The sequence below is a fragment of the Brachyhypopomus gauderio genome, unplaced genomic scaffold, assembly GCF_052324685.1.
Source record: "Brachyhypopomus gauderio isolate BG-103 unplaced genomic scaffold, BGAUD_0.2 sc207, whole genome shotgun sequence".
In the NCBI taxonomy this organism is placed as follows: domain Eukaryota; kingdom Metazoa; phylum Chordata; class Actinopteri; order Gymnotiformes; family Hypopomidae; genus Brachyhypopomus; species Brachyhypopomus gauderio.
Genome location: NW_027507028.1, coordinates 5,001 through 30,000, shown reverse-complemented (window position 1 = coordinate 30,000; position 25,000 = coordinate 5,001). Strand labels below are relative to the sequence as shown.

The 25,000-nt window shown below is 44.3% G+C and overlaps 1 protein-coding gene and 1 long non-coding RNA gene across 4 annotated transcripts in view; one reads left to right on the top strand and one right to left on the bottom strand.

Moving 5' to 3' along the window:
- The window catches only part of LOC143502762 (phospholipid-transporting ATPase ABCA1), a 139,936-nt gene that overhangs the window by 112,201 nt on the left and 2,735 nt on the right, over nt 1-25,000 (top strand). Inside the window, exons 38-46 of the mRNA XM_076995442.1 lie at nt 2,034-2,149; nt 5,393-5,549; nt 10,821-10,944; nt 13,768-13,897; nt 14,003-14,123; nt 15,625-15,687; nt 15,840-15,946; nt 22,786-22,927; nt 24,611-24,745. Of these exons, the coding sequence (XP_076851557.1) occupies nt 2,034-2,149; nt 5,393-5,549; nt 10,821-10,944; nt 13,768-13,897; nt 14,003-14,123; nt 15,625-15,687; nt 15,840-15,946; nt 22,786-22,927; nt 24,611-24,745 (1,095 nt within the window). The remainder of the gene's footprint in view (nt 1-2,033; nt 2,150-5,392; nt 5,550-10,820; nt 10,945-13,767; nt 13,898-14,002; nt 14,124-15,624; nt 15,688-15,839; nt 15,947-22,785; nt 22,928-24,610; nt 24,746-25,000) is intronic.
- The window catches only part of LOC143502763 (uncharacterized), a 25,933-nt gene continuing 3,377 nt past the window's right edge, over nt 2,445-25,000 (bottom strand). The window contains exons 1-5 of one of the 3 annotated variants that reach the window (XR_013127163.1): nt 17,131-17,433; nt 15,884-15,932; nt 15,677-15,699; nt 2,976-3,508; nt 2,445-2,564 (exon numbers count right to left, since the gene is read on the bottom strand). This is a non-coding gene — a long non-coding RNA (uncharacterized LOC143502763). Of the gene's footprint in view, nt 3,509-15,676; nt 15,700-15,883; nt 15,933-17,130; nt 17,434-25,000 lie in introns of those variants that run through there. The other 2 variants (XR_013127161.1, XR_013127162.1) reach the window with 2 other exon arrangements.

The following is a 25,000-nucleotide window of genomic DNA, read 5'->3' as shown; positions in this document are numbered from 1 at the left end:
CAACTCCACCCCCATACCTGCCCCATACCAACCCCACCCCCATACCTGCCCCATACCAACCCCACCCCCATACCTGCACCATACCAACTCCACCCCCATACCTGCCCCATACCAACCCCACCCCCATACCTGCCCCATACCAACCCCACCCCCATACCTGCCCCATACCAACCCCACCCCCATACCTGCCCTATACCAACCCCACCCCCATACCTGCCCTATACCAACTCCACCCCCATACCTGCACCATACCAACTCCTCCCCCATACCAACTCCACCCCCATACCTGCACCATACCAACTCCTCCCCCATACCAACTCCACCCCCATACCTGCCCCATACCAACTCCACCCCCATACCTGCCCTATACCAACTCCACCCCCATACCTGCCCCATACCAACCCCACCCCCATACCTGCCCCATACCAACTCCACCCCCATACCTGCCCTATACCAACTCCACCCCCATACCTGCCCCATACCAACCCCACCCCCATACCTGCCCCATACCAACCCCACCCCCATACCTGCACCATACCAACTCCACCCCTATACCAACTCCACCCCCATACCAACTCCACCCCCATACCAACTCCACCCCCATACCTGCCCCATACCAACCCCACCCCCATACCTGCCCCATACCAACCCCACCCCCATACCTGCACCATACCAACTCCACCCCCATACCAACTCCACCCCCATACCTGCCCCATACCAACCCCACCCCCATACCTGCCCCATACCAACTCCACCCCCATACCTGCCCCATACCAACTCCACCCCCATACCTGCCCTATACCAACTCCACCCCCATACCTGCCCCATACCAACCCCACCCCCATACCTGCCCCATACCAACCCCACCCCCATACCTGCCCCATACCAACTCCACCCCCATACCTGCCCCATACCAACTCCACCCCCATACCTGCACCATACCAACTCCACCCCCATACCAACTCCACCCCCATACCTGCCCCATACCAACCCCACCCCCATACCTGCCCCATACCAACCCCACCCCCATACCTGCACCATACCAACTCCACCCCCATACCTGCCCCATACCAACCCCACCCCCATACCTGCCCCATACCAACCCCACCCCCATACCTGCCCCATACCAACTCCACCCCCATACCTGCCCCATACCAACCCCACCCCCATACCTGCCCCATACCAACCCCACCCCCATACCTGCACCATACCAACTCCACCCCCATACCTGCCCCATACCAACCCCACCCCCATACCTGCCCTATACCAACCCCACCCCCATACCTGCCCTATACCAACTCCACCCCCATACCTGCACCATACCAACTCCTCCCCCATACCAACTCCACCCCCATACCTGCACCATACCAACTCCTCCCCCATACCAACTCCACCCCCATACCTGCCCCATACCAACTCCACCCCCATACCTGCCCTATACCAACTCCACCCCCATACCTGCCCCATACCAACCCCACCCCCATACCTGCCCCATACCAACTCCACCCCCATACCTGCCCCATACCAACTCCACCCCCATACCTGCCCCATACCAACTCCACCCCCATACCTGCCCCATACCAACTCCACCCCCATACCTGCCCCATACCAACTCCACCCCCATACCTGCACCATACCAACTCCACCCCCATACCTGCCCTATACCAACTCCACCTCTACAATATGAAGGAACATGTTTATTATCCTCTCCACTCTCCACCAACACGCTGCTCTTGATTTGCCTATAACCAACCAGAAGTGAAAGGTATACAACTAACAGCTGCGGCTCTCACTTAGATGGAGTCTAAATGGCTGTGTGTGTGTGTGTGTGTGTGTGTGTGTGTGTGTGTGTGTGTGTGTGAGGTGGGTTTCATTTAGATGTACTACTGTAAGAGTCCTCATCTGTCCTGTTCTCACCTAGTGTAACTACATCCCCTGTTTCATTCTAGTGTAACTACATCCCCTGTTCCATTCTAGTGTAACTACATCCCCTGTTTCATTCTAGTGTAAGTACATCCTGTGTTCTCTTCTAGTGTAACTACATCGTGCCATGCATCATCGTCATCGTCATCTTCCTCTCATTCCAACAAAAAGCGTACGTTTCTCCACCAAACTTGCCTGCTCTCATCCTGCTCCTGATCCTCTATGGGTGAGTCACACACCTACACACACTTCCCAGTTTACACACACACACACACACCTCCTCCCTGGCAGATGACACCATACACTCTCGTGTGTTCATGATGATATAGGTATTCAGTACAGCCAATGAATGGACAAAGATCATTTTAACTGATTAACTATTTTGTAGTTCAGCACATTTATTTAGAAATAAAACCATGATTGTGATCTTCAAGATCCATATAGGAGCATCAGCCCTGTCACACCAGTGCCCGCAGTGCCAGGATCAGTTCCAGAGGGGCAGGTGGGCAGGGGGGCAGGTGGGCAGGGGGGCAGGGGGGCAGCAGCTGTGTCTGTGGCCCTCCGGGATTAATGCCCAGCAGAGCAACCAGGACAGGGAGAGCTGGTTACAGCTGTGACTTTGGCATCTGCAGAATGAATTTCTAAATGAGAAACAGATAAAACTTCAAATAAATCAATCAGACAGACAACTAAAACATTAGAATAGATCAGTCAGACAGACAACTAAAACATTAGAATAGATCAGTCAGACAGACAAGTAAAACATTAGAATAGACAAGTCAGACAGACAGCTAAAACATTAGAATAGATCAGTTAGACAGACAACTAAAACATTAGAATAGACAAGTCAGACAGACAGCTAAAACATTACATCTGTCAGACAGACACCTTAAATATTTGAATAGATGGCTCAGAAATTTGAATCCAGGCGTGTCAGAACCAATCGTGTGGTTCAGTGTAAAGAAGCATGAACGCACAGCAGAGTTTGTCAGTAGAAAACATCTCAGCAGCCGGAAGACAACCTCAGCTGAGAATAAGAACAAACCCCAGACCTGGAAGATAACAGGCGCTGAGGATGAAGAAAGCATCCTGACCAGGTCGGGAACACCATCCAGCAGACGTAAACAAACAGAAAGAGAGAGCAGCATTCACCAGCATGAAGTCATTAGAAGCAAACCACCGTGGCCTCATGACCAGACAGGCCAGGTCACGGTCCGTAGCTAAAACCTATGAAATAAACTCTGCTGAGTCTAGTGAGCTTTAATCTGTGTTACACAGGGGAAATAGGGGAAGTGTAGAGAGGAAAAAGGATCTGCTCCAATCTGTTGTAGCTCACGTGCCCCATATGTTGTCGTGGGTGTGGATGGTTGCCAGTGCAACTGTGTAACGTGTCTTTAGTAATGACAACAATGCCAGAGGAGCCGTCTCACGCATCTTCATTGATGACGGCTCTGCCGATAGAGCTGTCTCACGCGTCTCAAAGCCAGATGCTGTAGCGATATTCTGGATCCAGTGCTGAACTGCACTGAAGCGTGTCACGTGCTCAGATCCACGTGTGTCCACGCTCTGTGGATGTCCCTTCACCCTGCAGCAGCTCAGTGACACACACACACACACACACACACACACACACACACACACACACACACACACACACACACACACACACAACAATTAAAGAAATCATGCTGCTTTCACAGCTCAGATGGGGAATGTTCTAGACGGGCAGTCTCGTCAACCGCCCTGAGCCCTACTGTCCACCTCCCTGGGGTCTGAAGGCAACAAGGCCCCAGGCCTGCTGGACCCAGCAGCACTGTGCTGGGATGTGGCCCCTCCTCTCCTGGACTCCATGGGCTGCTGAATTTGAACAGTCACACACTGAGAATGGATTTGAACCAAACTGATAATCATTAGTGTTGTTATTTTAGATTACGGTCATTTGGCCAATAATCTACAAACCCCCAGGGAGACGTTGTATAAAAACAGGTATGATTCCTGTATGTTTCACCACATGTAGATATAAACACTAACAAACGCTGGCATTCTCAACTTCATCTTTCATTCATCAAAAAAATATCCAGTGAACCGGTCTGCAAAGCCAAACAACAACAACAACGTGTCTCTCTCCAGGCACTGACAGTACTGTACCAACATCTCACACAAGATATCAGTAATGTTTACTAATGTTACTAATGTCTCGTGTGGCCCTACGAGACAAAGGTTACGTCAAAGTCTGTGGTCCGACGAGACTACGGTAAAGTTAACGTAAGATTAAAATAAGAATAGATCATCTTGAGATGTGTTCCCTGATTAAATAACTGCAAGATCAGAATAATACTACAGATAAGTACTAGATGAGATTAAATCAGACTAAATACTACAGATAAGTACTAGATGAGATTAGATCAGACTAAATAGGATAAAATGGTGGAGAGTGTTTCCAGACAGTGTTATAGAATGCATATCAAGAGTGAGACTCATAATTACCCATAAGTAGTATGATAGTATTGCTCCACACCTAAACATAGTCAGAATGGTAAGAGAGGTAACCTGTTTGTGGTAGAATTGAGTTTGTTCGGCTGATGGTGGTGATGATGGTGATTATGATGGTGGTGGTGATGATGATGATGGTGGTGATTATGGTGATGATGATGGTGAGCACAGCACAGTTCATTAGTGAAATTGCTTTGGTGTGTTCACCAGCAGCCTGACTGCTCAGATTGCAGGCACCCACACCAAAGCAAACGAGATAAAATAACCAAAAACATGCAAATAAGTGTCAGTTCATCACTTTCCTCACGTCTCCACACTGTCAAAACGTATTAAACCCCTCACACTTCCCCACTGAACATACAGCTGCACACACACTACCCCAACTCCTCCAGCTCAAATGGGTAGAAGAAAAACCCTGCAAAAGCCTTTTGAAATATGACTAAAATAGTAAAATAGTGTAATCATTTTTATTATACATTATTGCAATATGACCTTCTGCAATATTTTTTCAAATTATAGCCCTAGAAAACTCTTTTATCTAATTAATTTTATCCATTTTATCACCGATAACCCTGACATGAACATGCATTTTGATAATTAGTCTAGCAAAGGGCTCAGTATACATTACAAATATTCAGAATTAAATAATAAAATATGGATAAAATATTAAGAAGATCTTCAGTGCTAATTTTAACCCTAAATTTCATGACATTGCACCGAATTTCTTCTGCTGCTGGGAATAACAGGAACTGTAGTTCATTTACCCTAAAGGGGAGCAAATAAAATGGTGAGGGTTTGATTTCCTGGAGTAATGTTTAACCAGGGGTGTGTCATCTGTGTGTGCGTGTGTATGTGCATGTGTGTGACCGTGGGTGCAGTGAAGGTGTATGATCATACTCTAACATGTCTGCTGGCGTGTTGTGTGTTGTTCTGGCGTGTGTGTGTTGTGCTGGCGTGTTGTGTTGGCGTGTTCTAGCTGGTCCATCACTCCGATGATGTACCCTGCCTCCTTCATCTTCAGTGTGCCCAGCACAGCGTATGTAGTGCTCACATGCGTTAATCTCTTCATTGGCATCAATGGCAGTATTGCCACCTTCATCATGGAGCTGTTCGACGATCCGCTTAGTCAAAAAGTACACACACACACACACACACACACACACACACACACACGCATCCATGTGTACACAGCTTATTCACAAAGTAACGACACAACAGAAACAAACACTCACTGAACCACATGTTTTTCCTCTGTACACCCTGTACAGCTATACACCCCGTACACCGCATACACCCTGTACACCCTATACACCGCATACACCCCATACACCCCGTACACCTTGTACACTCCATACACTCAGTACACCCCGTACACCCAGTACACGCAGTATACGCAGTACACCCCGTACACCTCATACACTCAGTACACCCAGTATACCCAGTATACCCCGTACACCCAGTACACCCCGTACACCTCATACACTCAGTACACCCAGTACACCCAGTATACCCCGTACACCCAGTACACCCAGTACACCCCGTACACCCAGTACACTTTACTGATTCACTCTGGATGCAGACAGTAGTCCTCTCCCTTCTCTCCCTTCCTCTGCCTTCTTCTCCCTGTCTCTTTCTCTCTCCCTTCCTCTCGCTTTCTCTTTCTCTCTCCCTTCCTCTCTCTTTCTCTCCCTTTCTTGCTGAAGCATCTTTCCACAATCATCTCTCCCCACCCCCTATCTCCCCCCTCCCTCACTCTCCCCCCTCCCTCACTCTCTCTCTTCTTTTCTCTCTCTCTCTGCCTCCAGGCTAAAGTTCTTTTTGGTGTTTTGTAGCTGAACTGAGAAGCCAGCGACTTACTGCTGGAAGGTTTCTCATGAGTTATTGACAGCCTGACAATTTGCCTCCACAAGTGAGGAGATGAAGAGAAAAATGGATGTATGGTGTATTTGTATATACGTTATGGATGGGTATATCTGTATATACTGTATGAATGGGTATATCTGTATATACAGTATGGATGGGTGTATCTGTATATACTGTATGGATGGGTATAGCTGTATATACTGTATGGATGGGTATATCTGTATATACTGTATGGATGGGTATATCTGTATATACTGTATGGTCAGGGATCTCTTTATGTCCTGGATGGTTAGAGATTTTCAGGAGCAGCTAATGGACCAGGCGGAGGTAGAATGTATTTCATGGCAACTACAAAACACAGTGCTAGCCTGTGGGAGGTGGGTACGTTCCCATGGCAATGACCTGTAATTGTCATGTTCCTGTGAACACCTGATGACTGCGCATGGCCTGCTGGGAAACAAAGCACACAGGAGATGTAGTTAAGACTGTGTGTGAGAGTGTGTCCTTGTGTGTGTATTCCAGTTCTGTGTGATCTGCAATAAGATAATACACGAGACCCTACGAGAACACACAAGGCCATACGAGAACACACGAGACCATACGAGAACACACGAGACCATACGAGAACACACAAGACCATACGAAAACACACGAGACCATACGAGAACACACGAGACCATACGAGAACACACAAAACCATACGAGAACACACAAAACCATACAAGAACACACAACACCATACGAGAACACCTACAACAACGAGAACACCTACAAACAAACCGCGCACCACGAAAATGTAGCGGTCTGTCGCCCCGTTAGTGCAGGTGAGCCCGCGGACCGGCTGGGGAGCCGCACGAAACCAGGCAAAGAGCCGCATGCACTGTAAAGTGTAGTGTCCCTGAAATGACATCTCCAATTTAACTGATCACTCTAGTGTAACTGATGACGCACACACTCTAGCACCAGTGATATGACACTCTAGAATAACTGATATGAGACACACACTCTAGCATATATGATATGACACTCTAGTGCAGGGGTGCCCACAAATTTTCAGGTTGCGAGCTACTTATAAGATGACCAAGTCAGAAAGATCTACAGTTGTGATCAAATTTATTCAACCCCCACTGAAATAAAGTGTTTTTGCCAGTTTGACATTGATTTTGATCATTTCAGTCATCTTATTTACAATTATATCAAAGAGGCACTTATAAATTAGACAAACATAACATAATATTTATGATGGAATAACCACAAATGTCTTTACTGTGCTCACATCATTATCAGTTTTATTCAACCCCCTAGTGACATTATTTTTTAGTACTTAGTACAACATCCTTTTCCAGTTATGACAGCTTTCAAGCGTGAAGCATAGCTTGACACAAGTGTCTTGCAGCGACCTATGGGTATCTTGGCCCATTCTTCATGGGCAAAAGCCTCCAGTTCAGTCACATTCTTAGGCTTGCGCACTGCAACTGCCTTCTTTAGGTCCCACCAGAGGTTCTCAATTGGATTTAAGTCTGGTGATTGCGATGGCCACTCTAGAATGTTCCAGCCTTTCATGTTCAACCATGCTCTAGTGGACTTGGATGTGTGCTTCGGATCATTGTCCTGTTGGAAGGTCCAACGTCTCCCAAGCCGCAGGTTTGTGACTGACTCCATCACATTTTCCTCCAAGATCTCCTGGTACTGAAGGGAATTCATGGTACCCTGCACACGTTGAAGCTTTCCTGTACCATTAGAAGCAAAACAGCCCCAAAGCATAATTGACCCCCCGCCATGCTTCACAGTAGGCAAGGTGTTCTTTTGTTCATAAGCCTGGTTCTTCCTTCTCCAAACATAGCGCTGGTCCATTGTCCCAAACAGTTCTAATTTAGTTTCATCTGACCACAGTACACTGTTCCAAAACCTTTGTGGCTTGTCCACATGACTTTTGGCATACTGCAGTCGACTTTTCTTGTTCTTTGGAGTCAGCAAGGGGGTGCGTCTGGGCGTTCTGGCATGGAGGTCTTCGTTATGCAGTGCGCGCCTTATTGTCTGAGCTGAAACTTCAGTGCCCACATCTGACAGGTCTTTTTTCAGTTCCTTAGCAGTCACGCGGGGATTTTTCTCCACATTATGCTTCAGGTAGCGCACAGCAGTCGCGGTCAGGATCTTCTTTCTGCCACGACCAGGTAACGTTTCCACTGTGCCCTTTAACTTGAACTTGCGAATGATACTTCCGGTAGTGTCTCTTGGAATATTTAACAACTTCGCAATCTTTTTATATCCATTGCCATTCTTGTGAAGAGCAATAACCTCTTCTCTTGTCTTCTGGGACCATTCTCTTGCCTTCACCATGCTTGGAAACACACCAGTAGATGTCTAGAAGGAGCTGAGTATCACAGTCCTTTTAAATCTGCCTAATTGGTGCTTATCATGCTTGATTGCTGCTCGTTGACATCCACAGATGTTTTCAATACCTGATGAAAAACACTGGAATGAACCTCTGTTCTTAGGAGTGGTAGTCGTAAAGGGGTTGAATAATTGTGTCAATGAAGAAATCACAAAAAGGCCATTTAATACTTTATGACAAAAAAAATTGATGCTATCTTAGTTGCATTTAGTTCTTTAACAAGTCCTTGTAAGATTTCATTATGAACACAATTACAAATGTGCACTGAATTCCATAAAACCCTTCGCAGCATTGGGGGTTGAATAAATTTGATCACAACTGTACCTCGCCCGAGTGTAATTTGTTGATGGGGGGGGTTGGTGGCGAACGTAAATTGTTGATGGGGGGGACGAACGAAAGTAAATTGTTACCGGGCCGATGTATATATACAACCGTCAGAGCAGATGGACGATATCCTGTCATTCATCCACTACTTTTTAATGTCACGCGATCTACCCGCATTCCTTCGCGATCGACCGGTAACTGATATGAGACACACACTCTAGCATAACTCAAATGACATCTCCATTGTAACTGATATTTGATAGATACACCAGTATCTACTATGTCCCACACATTGGCATGTTTAGTATGACCAACACCGTGCCATATCTAGTATGACCCACACACACTGGCGCATTTAGTGTGACCCACACACACTGGCGTATTTAGTGTGACCCACACACACTGGCGTATTTAGTGTAATCCACATACTGTCATATTTAGTGTGACCCACACACACTGGCGTATTTAGTGTGACCCACACACACTGGGGTATTTAGTGTAATCCACATACTGTCATATTTAGTGTGACCCACACACTGGCGTATTTAGTGTGACCCACACACTGGCGCCTTTAGTGTAACCCACACACTGGCGTACTTAGTGTGACTCACACTGGCGTATTTAGTGTGACTCACACTGGCGTATTTAATGTGACCCACACACTGGCGTATTTAATGTGACCCACACACTGGCGTATTTAGTGTGACCCACACACTGGCGTATTTAGTGTGACCCACACACTGGCGTATTTAGTGTAACAGTCTGGCTTATGTAGTATGTTGATTTCCTACCATAGGTAGAGCAAAGCTGAGTAACACTAATGTAAGGGAGTAATGGCCTGACCTGACCAGCATCTACTAACAGTTTCATCTGACTGCACGCAGTCCCACAAAACACAAACACAAAACAAGCTTTAGCCCTTCTGGGATGGTTCTGTTCTCTCCCTTATTCTACGTTATATTTTTCTTTTCAAATCCCTGTGGTCTGAGGAAACATCACAATGGGAATGTGCAAGTCCTGTGTGTGTGTGTGTGTGTGTGTGTGTGTGTGTGTGTGTGTGTGTGTGTGTGTGTGTGTGTGCGTGCATGTGCGCTCATGCAAATATATGTGCATGTGTTTGTGTGTGTAAGTGTGTGTGTAAGGAGAAGGGGTGGGAAATATGGATCACCCCAGAGCCAGTGAGATTTGTCCTTCTCAGTAAATCTGGAGATGATTTATGAGTGTACAGTGGGACCCTAAAGCGAGAGTTGTGGTGCCTCTGCAGCTCTGTACTCTCAAGGCAAAGAAGAGATTTGCCAGATCAGATTCCATATTTGGAGTTTTTCATGTGCCAGAGTTGAATTATGTCTCTACCGGGCAGGCTGACCTCAGAGACTCGATCCTGTATATACAGGAAGGACACTAGATATACTTTCTCTCCCTCCCTCATCTTTCTCCATCTTCCCCCCTCTCCCCCTCACTCCCCCTCTCTCTCACCCCCCCCCCCCCCCCTCCACCCTCACAGACAGGTTTGGCCTTCTCTAAGAGCCGTCCAGTGCTTCAGTAAGGTTTACTGACGTAAAGGTTATTATATCCTTGTAACTCCTACAACTGCATTGTCGATCTGTAACGGTTAAATCTAACAGAAGCAGACTAACACAAAGAAGAAATAATTGATTACATGCACACACACACATATACACACACACAAATACACACACACACACCATTTTGTTTTTCTTCTTTTGGTGAATTTATTGTATCCTCTATAGATTTTCCTTTATTACTGACTTTTCTGTCCTCCTCCTCCTCTATTTTTCTCTCTCTCTGTCTCTCTTTATAGAACATCACCAATATCAATAACATAGTGAAACAGGTGTTATTGATATTCCCCCATTTCTGTCTGGGCCGAGGACTCATCGACATGGCGAAAAACCAGGCCATGGCTACTCTGTTTAGCAGCCTGGGTAAGACACACACACATATATATACACACACATATATACACACACACTCTGTTTAGCAGCCTGGGTAAGACACACACACATATATACACACACACTCTGTTTAGTAGCCTGGGTAAGACACACACACATATATATATACACACATATATACACACACACACTCACACACACACACACACACACATACACAAACAAATTCTGTCTCAAAGTCTTTTGTGTGTGTATGTGTGTGTCGCTGGCGGGGAGTGGGTTATATTTAGCTGTAAGTGTTTGATAGCGGATGAGAGATGATGGAGTGATGAAGGAGAAAGGGATAGATGAAAGGGATTCTGACACTGTGATTGGAACAGGCTTTTGAAGAATGAAAGAGAGAATGAATGAGCCGTAGATGAGCTGAAAATGAGATCTGCACTGTTTCCCTAACAGCAAACATGGACTATGCTTCCTCCACACCACTGACATGTCAGTGTCACTGTGCTGAGAATGGCCCACCAGCAGAACAGACAAAACTAAATACCCCAGACTAAACACCTCAGCAGAACAGACTAAACTAAATACCCCAGACTAAACATCTCAGCAGAACAGACTAAACAAAGTATCTCAGACTAAACATCTCAGCAGAACAGACTAAACTAAATACCCCAGACTAAATATCTCAGCAGAACAGACTAAACTAAATACCCAAGACTAAACATCTCAGCAGAACAGACTAAACTAAATACCCCAGACTAAACATCTTCGCAGAACAGACTAAACTAAATACCCCAGACTAAACATCTTCGCAGAACAGACTAAACTAAATACCCCAGACTAAACATCTCCGCAGAACAGACTAAACTAAATACCCCAGACTAAACACCTCAGCAGAACAGACTAAACTAAATACCCCAGACTAAACTTATCAGCAGAACAGACTAAACTAAATATCCCAGACTAAACTCATCAGCAGAACAGACAAAACTAAATACCCCAGACTAAACATCTCAGCAGAACAGACTAAACAAAGTATCTCAGACTAAACATCTCAGCAGAACAGACTAAACTAAATACCCCAGACTAAACATCTCAGCAGAACAGACTAAACAAAGTATCTCAGACTAAACATCTCAGCAGAACAGACTAAACTAAATATCCCAGACTAAACATCTCAGCAGAACAGACTAAACTAAATACCCCAGACTAAACACCTCAGCAGAACAGACTAAACTAAATATCCCAGACTAAACATCTCAGCAGAACAGACTAAACTAAATACCCCAGACTAAACACCTCAGCAGAACAGACTAAACTAAATACCCAAGACTAAACACCTCAGCAGAACAGACTAAACTAAATACCCGAGACTAAACTCATCAGCAGAACAGACAAAACTAAATATCCCAGACTAAACTCATCAGCAGAACAGACAAAACTAAATACCCCAGACTAAACACCTCAGCAGAACAGACTAAACTAAATACCCCAGACTAAACATCTCAGCAGAACAGACTAAACAAAGTATCTCAGACTAAACATCTCAGCAGAACAGACTAAACTAAATACCCCAGACTAAACATCTCAGCAGAACAGACTAAACAAAGTATCTCAGACTAAACATCTCAGCAGAACAGACTAAACTAAATACCCCAGACTAAATATCTCAGCAGAACAGACTAAACTAAATACCCCAGACTAAACATCTCCGCAGAACAGACTAAACTAAATACCCCAGACTAAACACCTCAGCAGAACAGACTAAACTAAATACCCCAGACTAAACATCTTCGCAGAACAGACTAAACTAAATACCCCAGACTAAACATCTCCGCAGAACAGACTAAACTAAATGCCCCAGACTAAACACCTCAGCAGAACAGACTAAACTAAATACCCCAGACTAAACTCATCAGCAGAACAGACTAAACTAAATATCCCAGACTAAACTCATCAGCAGAACAGACAAAACTAAATACCCCAGACTAAACACCTCAGCAGAACAGACTAAACTAATTACCCCAGACTAAACATCTCAGCAGAACAGACTAAACAAAGTATCTCAGACTAAACATCTCAGCAGAACAGACTAAACTAAATACCCCAGACTAAACATCTCAGCAGAACAGACTAAACAAAGTATCTCAGACTAAACATCTCAGCAGAACAGACTAAACTAAATATCACAGACTAAACACCTCAGCAGAACAGACTAAACTAAATACCCCAGACTAAACATCTTCGCAGAACAGACTAAACTAAATACCCCAGACTAAACATCTCCGCAGAACAGACTAAACTAAATGCCCCAGACTAAACACCTCAGCAGAACAGACTAAACTAAATACCCCAGACTAAACTCATCAGCAGAACAGACTAAACTAAATATCCCAGACTAAACTCATCAGCAGAACAGACAAAACTAAATACCCCAGACTAAACACCTCAGCAGAACAGACTAAACTAATTACCCCAGACTAAACATCTCAGCAGAACAGACTAAACAAAGTATCTCAGACTAAACATCTCAGCAGAACAGACTAAACTAAATACCCCAGACTAAACATCTCAGCAGAACAGACTAAACAAAGTATCTCAGACTAAACATCTCAGCAGAACAGACTAAACTAAATATCACAGACTAAACACCTCAGCAGAATACCCTGAGTCAAATGCACCCATGTCAAATGAAAACCTACCACATTATGCAGAACAAAAGGGATCTTATGTGGCTGAAGTGAGTGACACTCCATGGAATTACCTACATAAACATAACCACTTCACACTGGTTCCTTTTTCCTTCTCTCTCTCTCTCTCTCTCTCTCTCTCTCTCTCTCTCTCCCCTTTCAGGTCAGGATCGGTTTGAAGACCCTCTGAGCTGGAATATGGTGGGGAAGAATCTGTTCGCCATGTCAATAGAGGGCGTAATCATGTTTGGCTTCACCCTTCTCATCCAGTACAGGTTCTGCTGCAAGCCAAGGTGAGGGAAATACCACACACCACACAAAACACCCCACACTAAAAACCTCAAGCACCGCACACTAAAAACCCCACCCTAATTAGATATAATATAATACCGTTTCAGACTGGTGAAGGGGTTGCCGATAGCAACGGAGGTGGAAGATGAAGACGTGGCCCGTGAGCGTGAGCGTGTGCACAGGGGCGGAGCCCAGAAAGACCTGCTCCAGATCTGTGACCTCACCAAGGTGTGTGTGTGTGTGTGGGTGTGTGTGTGTGTGTGTGCGTGTGTGTGTGTGTGAGCGTGTGTGTTTGTGTGAGCGTGTGTGTTTGTGTGAGCGTGTGTGTGTGTGAGAGCGTGTGTGTGAGCGAGCGTGTGTGTGTGTGTATGTGTGTGTTCGTAGTGTACAGTGTGTGTTTGTGTGTGTGTGTGTGCGTGTGCGTGTGTGTGTGAGAGAGAGAGGTGGGTGTAGCACAGCTGTATTTGCAGAAGGAACCCTGAGGTGCAGAGTGAGGGTACGCCAGTGTGCTCCACTCTCCAGCGTTAGCACTGATGACTTGAGCAGATGTTTCATGCCTGTAGCCTGTGTAACAGGAAGTGACATCACTTGCACCACCTGCTGCTCCACCTGCTGCCCCCAGCAGTTCAGCGGTGGCAAGTGAGCGTCTGAAACACCGCACTTCCCACAGGGACCTTCACTAACAGGAAATGGTTAACTCAAAGGGTAGAGCTCTTATCTTTCACTGCAAAACAAGACACAGCTCCAACTCTTCATTCTTCCTGACTTTATTCATCCTTTCATCTTTCTCTCTCTCTCTCTCTCTCTCGCTCTCTCTCTCTCTCTCTCTTCCCAGTTTCAGTTCAGAGTCTCCACTGCAGGGCTTGTGGAGGTAGTGAGAGTTGTTTATTTCTGCGCATAGGCGAGACTACAGTCTTGGTAAAACCAAAGTTTTGCTTGTCTGCGGGGAGTTGAGATTGCAAAGCTGCATTAAGATTCAGACCTTGAGCAGACCTGCTGGCAGCGTGAAGGCTGCCCTCCGAGAAGGAGAACTTTGGCCTACAGGCGTAGAGAGAAAGAGGGAGACAAAGTTGCAGGAAACTTTTAGAACAAGCGCAGGCCCCCTGCTGGACCCAAATGTGTACTGCATTGTGAGTTTGTCCGAAGGCAGGCTGCCAAATTATTATCTGACCTGGCCCTGTACACAAACAGCCCATAGTCCACAGTGAATGGGTGGTGTAGGTGAAGATACGCCCATGACGAGCACATGGAGCACGGACCGCCGGAGTGTTAAGAAGTGCCGGGTGCAGCTTTGGATGTAGCCAAAGTCTCGATCTTTCACAATCTCAATCTCCGTGAGCTGACACTGGTGTAGGTACTGACGTGGAGCAGTTCTGTTACCTCCCACCATACACACTGAGGTGGAGCAGTTCTGTTACCCTCCCACCATACACACTGAGGTGGAGCAGTTCTGTTACCCTCCCACCATACACACTGAGGTGGAGCAGTTCTGTTACCCTCCCACCATACACACTGAGGTGGAGCAGTTCTGTTACCCTCCCACCATACACACTGAGGTGGAGCAGTTCTGTTACCTCCCACCATACACACTGAGGTGAAGCGGTTCTGTTACTCTCTCTGCCTCCTCCTACCTCCTTCTGTCTATAAATAGGAAAGGCAAGTCTTTAGAAAGTTGTGATCTATCTCTCTCTCTCTCCCCCTCCCTCCCTCCCTTCCTCTCTTACACTAGATATACTCTGGGAAGAAGGTTCCAGCGGTGGACAGGATCTGTGTGGGAGTACCTGCTTCTGAGGTCAGACACGTCCTAGGAAAGTACAAAAAATATATTGTTTGATAGAAATATCAGAGTGAGTTTGCTAGACTAACAGTCTTTCTGTGTATGTGTGCGTATGCATGTGTGTGCGTGTGTGTGTGCATGTGTGCGTGCGTGTGTGTGTCTTATAGTGCTTTGGCCTGTTGGGTATTAACGGGGCAGGTAAAACCACTACCTTTAAAATGCTGACTGGAGATATCCCACCTTCAGGAGGAGAGGCCTTCCTAAATGGATACAGGTAAACAAAAACATATCGGACATGAGTAAAAAAACATATCAGACATAGGTAAACAAACACGTATCAGACAGAGGTGATTTACACAATTATCATTGTGGAAGTGATTTCAGAGGATGCAGTGCCGTTTCAAGGTATTTGGGGGCCCCAAGCAAAGACACCAACCGGGCCCCCCCCAACCGTCACACCAGAAATCTCATGCCCAAACCCCCCTCCGGCCAAAAAAAAAACATATCTGGCCGCAGTCTACCTTCAAGAACCACAGCATATACACCTCAAACTAACTACTTTACAAATTTACTACTTGTAGCTGAACATAGCAGATTTAAGTATGGGATTACCCGGGAGTATATATTGTTTTTAGCCTACCTGCTGCTAAATTACACCATTTGTACAGGTAGGCCTAATTTATCCAGTGTAAATCATCACTTACCACTGTCTTGTGTTTTTTTTAGGGGTGGGCATAGATTAATTTTTTTAATCTAGATTAATCTCACTGAAATCTTGAAATTAATCTTGATTAATCTATATTAAAATGGCTCATATGTGTGCTACCCAAGTAATAAATAAAAGTCAGCTTTTGAGATAGGGTTTCTTAATACAGAGGGTGCATTAGACCAGGGGCTCATCTCCTGTTTCCAAAATGCATCAATGACTGCTTGAGGAAGCTGTTCTACTTTGATACTTGAAGAAAAAAACATACTCAATAAAATGTAGGCTACTCGTGTTCAACGGTTTATTCAGTTAAACATGAATTTGTAAGCCTACATACTGTACATTAAAAGGGGTTGATAACATGTTTATTCAGCTAAACATGATATTTGAAATGTAAGCCAACATTTAGTACATTTAACCTCACGGACATAATTTGGGGGGGACTTTTTCAAAAGCCGGTTTGGTCCTCTGCAGTTTTAACGGTTAAAAATAAATATTTAAATAGCGACGAATCTAGCGCTAGGACCATGCAGAAAACGACCGCTCCGAGCTCCGCTCCGGTAATATTTTACGTTCCTAAAAATGAATTTTCCATGAAGCAAACCTGGCGACTTCGTGGCTGCATCCATGTAAACACACGTACGATTTTTAATTCTCAGGTTTGAACACTCGTTCTCGCCTCTACTGTGCAATTTGGTTAGGAATACAGCCGAGCTAAACTGTCAAGTTGAAAGTCATCATAGTTTGCTTACCCATTTAGTAGATAGATTAACGGCGATAATTTTTATATCGCCCGATAAGAGTATCAAATTAACGAACGCCGTTAACGGCCCACCACTAGTTTTTTTGTGTTCCTCTTCCTTCTTTTGTTTTCTCTTTTGGCTTCCTGATGGATAAATTCGCTTCATGGTTAAGTTTCATATTTGCCGGCGTCTAAAACTTGGCTGTCTGCCAGGACAGTGTCTGCCTGCCTTCAGCAGCTGGTGGGAGGGGCCCCCTTGAGGGGGATTCTGAGAACAGTGTCATTGCTCATGACTTTGAGAATGTAAAGGGGGGCTCACACAGTTTATCGCTGCATTTAATTCTTAACATGTTGTTGTCTGGGGGCCCCAGGCCAGCATGGGGCCCCAAGCAATTGCCTGGTTTGCCTGCCCCATCGCGACGGGCCTGAGAGGATGGCACACTCATCTACCGCACCCTCATCAAGATATAGTGAAGGTCTCTCAAAATAAATAATGTCAACATTTGAAAGCCAAAGACACTGAATGTTGTTTAGACCTGCAAATAATTGGTGAGCAGTTGCTTCCATTTTTGGAACTGAATAGATTTTTGATGCAGACATACAGTATATTGGTGTGACACAACTAGAACACACCCTTTTATTGGTGTGACACGACTAGAAGACGCCCTTTTATTGGTGTGACACAACTAGAAGACGCCCTTTTATTGGTGTGACACAACTAGAAGACGCCCTTTTATTGGTGTGACACCACTAGAAGACGCCCTTTTATTGGTGTGACACCACTAGCACTCGCCCTTTTATTGGTGTGACACCACTAGCACACGCCCTTTTATTGGTGTGACACCACTAGCACATGCCCTTTTATTGGTGTGACACCACTAGAACACGCCCTTTTATTGGTGTGACACCACTAGAACACGCCCTTTTATTGGTGTGACACCACTAGAACACGCCCTTTTATTGGTGTGACACAACTAGAACACGCCCTTTTATTGGTGTGACACCACTATAACACACCCTTTTATTGGTGTGACACCACTAGAACACGCCCTTTTATTGGTGTGCCACCACTAGAACACACCCTTTTATTGGTGTGACACAACTAGAACACACCCTTTTATTGGTGTGACACCACTAGAACACGCCCTTTTATTGGTGTGACACCACTAGAACACGCCCTTTTATTGGTGTGACACCACTAGCACACGCCCTTTTATTGGTGTGACACCACTAGAACACACTCATTATGAATGAATGGGAATCTGATGTTCATTTGCAACAATGCCCTACCTGTGTTAGTGAGAACTATGTTTGGGTAGTTTTGGTGCTCAAACGTTCCAGTGTTCCAGTTAAACACTGGTAGACCCAACAGTGCTGCTAACACAGCACTCAGTCATGCAGGTTGCAGACTACTGCAGCCCCCCCCCCAATATTTCCCCTCAGTGCCATGACATCTCTCATCCAGAATGAAGCTCCACTGATTCTGTCGGACCTCCTAAAGATCTCCTACATCAGCCCTCTGAGGTTCTCCTACATCAGCCCTGTGAGGTTCTCCTACATTAGTGGAGATCCCTCCACAGGTTCCCTGCAGCATCTCATGTCAGGTTTCAAACACTGATGCATGCTTGTAAATCCAGAACTGGGCCAGCTCCCATGTTCCTGAAGGCCCTAATCAAACAGGCTAATGGGGCTGCTCGACTTGAATCAACTTCTCTCACGATGCTCAGAAGACATGCAACAATACATTGATCTATATTACTGGATTGGACATGGCCTGTTGCCGCTATAGCTAGCGCTGCGCCGCCCTCAGAGCCATTACTATGCATTGAGTCATGTCAGCAAAGCAGTGTAGTTCCTATGTGGGATGTGCATCCATCTGTCACAAAAACAGTCCTAGCGCCCTTATTTCTTATCCGATTTTTAGAAAATATGGCTTAAATTAAAGGTGAGAATATTGCCGATGTTGTGATATGACAAAACTTCGTATTATCCCAAGAGATAAATTTATAAGCAGTCTGGGAATTTTTCAATTTAGGTAAAATAAAAAATAAAAAACCCTGCATAAAGCCCTTTTCTTTCACCTGGCTAAAACTAAATAACACATGTAAGTCATGTTTTTGATATTCAATCATAATTATGGTAAAAAGTTGTAAATAAATAACTTTGATAAGTTTTAATTATGATAGCAGTCACAATTCTGATATTGAAAGTGAAATTTATGAGTTTATCTCTTTGTCAACTCTCCCTGTTACAGCTGTAGTTTTCATAAATTATTTAAGTGCAATACCTCTTATATATGTTCAAGTATAATATGAGATGGCATCAGTGTGGAGGAGCATCTTTGAGCACAACATGGCTAAATGTGGGTGAAATTAATAATTATGAAATTATGATAGAGTAAATAATTTTTTTTTACCTTCAAGTAGCAGAAAAGAGCTTACACAATTCAGTTTCCCACAAACACATAATTAGATAAATTGACATGACACAAAATATACAATTTTCAAAATAATTTATTGCAGCCTCTTCTCATTAGCTACAGAATTTCATCAACTTTAATAAAATATTTACTTTGCAGTTCAGATTTCCTGACAATAACAACACAACTTTGAAATCCAACTAAAAAACAAAATCATTCTTCTCAGAATTTTAATGGCCTTTAAAAAGAACCAGGTTTGTGCACTTCTGACGCAGCTTCTGCAGCAAGGAAGAATGTATCCATAATTATCCATAATGTATCGAAGTATCCATAATTTATGAAATTAAACTATTTGTGTTTTTCTGTATAAAACATGATTACACCATATTCTGTGCTGTCCTTTAATGCTTACTGTGCAGTTTATGTACCTCTATATGACTGAAGCTGATGCTCCAATTCAGAGTTTATCAGGTCTTTCTATGAAAGCTGTTGCAGCAAAGTCTTGCAGAGAGACTTTTCTTTTTTTTCTCTGTCTTTGGCATTTTTTGCCTTCTTCCTGAGCCTTTCCAAGTCTTCTCCTAGCTTGGATACCTGATTGCTGCAAACGGAATCTTGGTCATCATTTTGATAGGTATGTTCCTGCAAAACATGACAGTATGATCAAGAATACTTGATCATTAGTTGTAAATGCCAAGCTTAAAAGCAGCTCTTAGAAAGAGGTCTAATAAATGATAAAATTTCTTGTTTGAAGTTCTAATTCTGGTGTCTGCCAATCTTTGATGCAGATCTGAGCACTGTCATGGACAGAGCAAAGGTTAGTGATGAGCTAACCATTGCTCCATCTAGTTGCTGACAATAAAACACAACCCTTACCACACATATGTATGAAGTACTTGGCTCATTGCATTGAAGGGGTCTCAGGGCACATGCACTGTTACGGCTCCTTCTCTTAGCTGGTAGCTTTTGCTGACAGAAATATGAAATAACATCCTTAAGTTGTATGATAACATGGATGACACCAGCAAAAATATTAATAGTTAAAAACACGGTAAAAATGTTAGGAATACTACCTGCAAATGGTGTGGAAGGCACTGCTCCTTCCAGGGCCGGAGTGGGACACATTTTCAGCCCGGGAGTTTCATGTCCAAATCCGGCCCAAAATAATTTTTCCCTCCCAATCGGCCCAAACTAGAGACTGACATGAGCCGGCCCATCGGGAATCCTCCCGAATCTCCCGATTAGCCACTCCGGCTCTGGCTCCTTCTCTAACATGTGCCCTCTTCAGTGTACTGTTGATATCAGTGGGCAGTGAGCACTGCATATCCCTGCTGTAGATGACGGTCCTCTCAGATGTCCACACTTTTTGACCCACAATTTGTACAGCTCATATTTTCTTTGTTTGTTGGGAAATCTGTGTAGAAAATGGCAATTATAAAAAAAAAAAAACTTGTATTAAACTGTTCATTTAAAAAATAATTATGACAAATTTAATTGACTTAAATTTTCATTTGGTTTCATTATTTATTCAATTTGTGTGAGAGAGTATCTATGGGACATAATGCCAACTGGACTGAACATCTTTCCCAGTAAAACAGATTTAGAGATAATTTTAATGAACATCGTATTTACAACATTATCCTAACATGATTACAATATTAATAACAATACATTCTAATTTGTTGGAACAGAAAACTTGTTTTTAAGTGGGTTTACTCGACATAGCTTTATCAAAATCAAGCTAGCATGGACAGTTAACATCCCTCATCTCCGCTATTATTTTTTTAATAAAAATTGATTTACTGACCTTTGAAATGTGATACCCTTTGATCTTGTGATCTTGTTGTCGTAGTATTGACAATTTATGACAAAACATTGAGTCCCTATTTGGATGAAGTTATACTTGTATATCGCCAGTCTCAGTACCTAAAGACCAGTGTTGGGAACGTTACTTTAAAAAAGTAATTCGTTATAGTTACTCACTACTTGTTCAAAAAAGTAACTGAGTTAGTAACTGAATTACTCTATAATAAAAGTAACTCGTTACCAGGGAAAGTAACTATTTGCGTTACAGTTAAAAAAGGTTATATGCCAATTAAGTTTTTTTTTAAAGCAGTTTTCACAGTCAGTTGAAATTAGTAGATCAGAAAGTTGTTTAACTTTTGATATTTATTGCACATCCACAGACCAGTGCAGGATAAAATCCTTTAAAATCCCAAATCTTTACAAAAAAAAAAGCAAAAGTAAACAGTTACACTATATAAAGTGCATTTACATCTATGAAATTAAATTAAATTCTCTCAACCTGAGACAACTGGTTTGTTCACAACAGAAGTAAACTTAACAATAAAACCTCTATTCTTAATTAAATAAAAATAATGTTTATATTGCCTTGAAAATGCTAAATTTTTCCTCGGCTTGCACCTGACGCCATTTCGGCTTATTCTCTGTTTGTGTTGTGTGTCACTGGCGTGCTTCGGCGCGCGTGTAAAAACACTGGCTCTGATTGGCTATCGTAACGCTGCCTTAGCCAATGGCTTACTGACTTGTTAAGTAAAACAGGTGTTACACCGAGAACTGTGACCTATCGAGATCTGTTACTCCTCACTAGCCTGGGCAGCGGTCCGCTCGCATTAGTATATCAATATGTAGTAACGCACCGCTTTTAATGACCAGTAACGTCAACGGCGTTGTAACGACAGGAAAAGTAATTAATTATATTATCCCGTTACTGACAAAATGATGCTGTTACCTAACGCCGTTAAAAATAAAGACACTTTATAATTAATAAACTGCCCAGTATTTTCACATCCGGTCGACACAGCGTTGACGAGCAGCAGCCAATCACACACTGTGTACTGTCAACTGGAAACCAGCGCCCACTGGACAATTGTTAGGGTAGCCAGCCAAAAACCACTAGAGGAAATCAGAGATCCCAGAAGACACTAACACAGACACAGGGTGGACAGCGATACTCCACCCACACAGGGAAACTCCACCCACACAGGGATGCTCCACCCTCTAATGATGAGATACAATGTGCTAACAATCAGGCCATCTGAGTGAGTGAGTGGAATGGAAGGATAGACTATTGGATGGTCAAACTAACAAATAAGAAATCCAGAAAACCAGATGTTACCTCTGTGTGTGTGTGTGTGTGTGTGTGTGTGTGTGTGTGTGTGTGTGTGTGTGTGTGTGTGTGTGTGTGTGTGTGTGTGCGTGCGTGCGTGCGTGCGTGCATGTGTGTAGTGTGTGTGCAGATATGCAGCAGGTACATCAGAACATGGGTTACTGTCCCCAATTCGACGCCCTTGACGACCTGCTGACCGCCCGTGAACACCTGGAGTTCTACAGCAGACTGAGGGGTGTTCCAGAGACAGAGGTCTCCAAGGTAACCAAGCCTCCATCCTTTACTTTTTTGTTTACATGGCCCTTCTGCAGGGGTGTGTGTGTGTGTGTGTGTGTGTGTGTGTGTGTGTGTGTTTAAGAAAGAGGAATCTGTTCTTTCAGTGCACCAGCTTTTGATGTTGTAGTCAGTGCTGCTCAGTCATAATGCTCATTGGCACGCATGCATGCGCAAACACACACACACACACACACACACACACACACACACACACACACACACACACACACACCCTCTCTTTCTCAGACACCCAAACACCCTCCTCTCTTTCTCATGAACACACAAAACACTTTTCCTCCTGTCTGATTTACACACACACAAACACATATACACATCCTCCTGCCTCTCTTTCTCACACACACACACACACACACACACACACACACACAAACCCTCCTCCCTCACTCTCTCTCTCTCTCACACACACACACACAAACACCCCCTCTCATTTTCACACACAGACACACACACCTCCTCTTTCTCATGGAATCTTCTAAACCCTCCTCCCCTTCTCTCTCTCACTTTCTCTCTCACACACACACTCTCACACAAACACACACACACACACACACACACACACACACACACAAGACATAGTACGTAAGTTCAAATGAAAGGAACAAACCAAATTGTTGTGAATACAAAAACACAGCAAACGCAAATCTGATTGAACACTAATGAGATTACAGATGCTCTTGGTACAGCAGGGAATTACTGCTAGGATTAAATCTGACTCTCAAATAAGAAAAATATCAGGTGACTTCAAATAACACACTTCTCATTAACACAGTGCACAAAGACAAACAGTAGAGGATGAGGAGAGGGTGGTGGGGGCGTCTGGGGGCCCACTGTGGAGCCGTCCAACGTGACCGTAATGCTAAGGTGGGACAGGCCTTCAGCTGCTGTCTTAGCTACCTGAATGCCCTCTGCCTCCGCCCGTGTTTTAGAGGATGGATGGATGGGTGGATGAAGCACATTGATCCTAGCATTGGGGTTGTGTGCAGTTCTATTTAACTCACTGGTTTTAGATGCTTCTTTGCAGCTGTTTAGAAGAGGCATTAATAATCCCTGTAGGGGGTAATTCCTCTCTGCACGTTGCATGGATTGAACCGCCAACCTCATGGGCCCAAGCCCAGCTGCCCCCGGTTCATGTTTGGTCCAAAATGATGTTCTGGTTATAGGCGATGTTTCTGTGGCAAGGACACTAGTCACCTGCAGTAAAGCAGCATTAATATTCTGTGGATTTGTGGGGAAGGTGACATGTCTTCACTCATGTGGAGAATCATCAATGTGTTGTGCACAGCGGATGACAAAGGAGACAAGAGACTTAGTGATGAGACTTAGTGATGAGACTTAGTGATGATGTGTTAATCCATTTTTTGGCTTGTTTTCTGTACTGTGAGACTATAATTTGTGGTCTCACTTGGAGACTGTAACAATTATTGAGTTGTGCTTATGTTGCTTGTAGAAATCTAAAATGTAGTCATTTCCAGCTTTCCCTCTCTTCTCCCTCCCTCCGTCTCTCCTTTCTCCCTCCCTCTCTCCTCCACCTCTCTCCTCCCTCCCACTCTCCTCCCTCCCTCACTCTCTCCTCCACCTCTCCCCCCTCTCTCTTCCTCCCTCTCTCCTCCCTCTCTCCTCCACCTCTCACCCCCCCCCCCCCCCCAGGTGGCTGAGTGGGGTATACAGAAGTTGGGTCTGGTGAGATACTCCACCAGGTCTGCTGGCACCTACAGTGGTGGGAACAAGCGTAAGCTCTCCACAGCCATGGCTCTCATTGGCAGCCCGCCTCTCATCTTCCTAGTAAGACACACCCACCGCTTCTCTCACTGACCAATCAATATGTTGCCTTTTCATATATATAAAATGTTACTTTCAGTGATGAAATGAGATGATTCATTCCAGTGTTCTAACACAAACCCCACACTGTTGAGGAGATTACGGTCCCATTCGGGTACACACAGCTAGTGTTGGAAACGTTACTTTAAAAAAGTAATTAGTTATAGTTACTCACTACTTGTTCAAAAAAGTAACTGAGTTAGTAACTGAATTAATCTA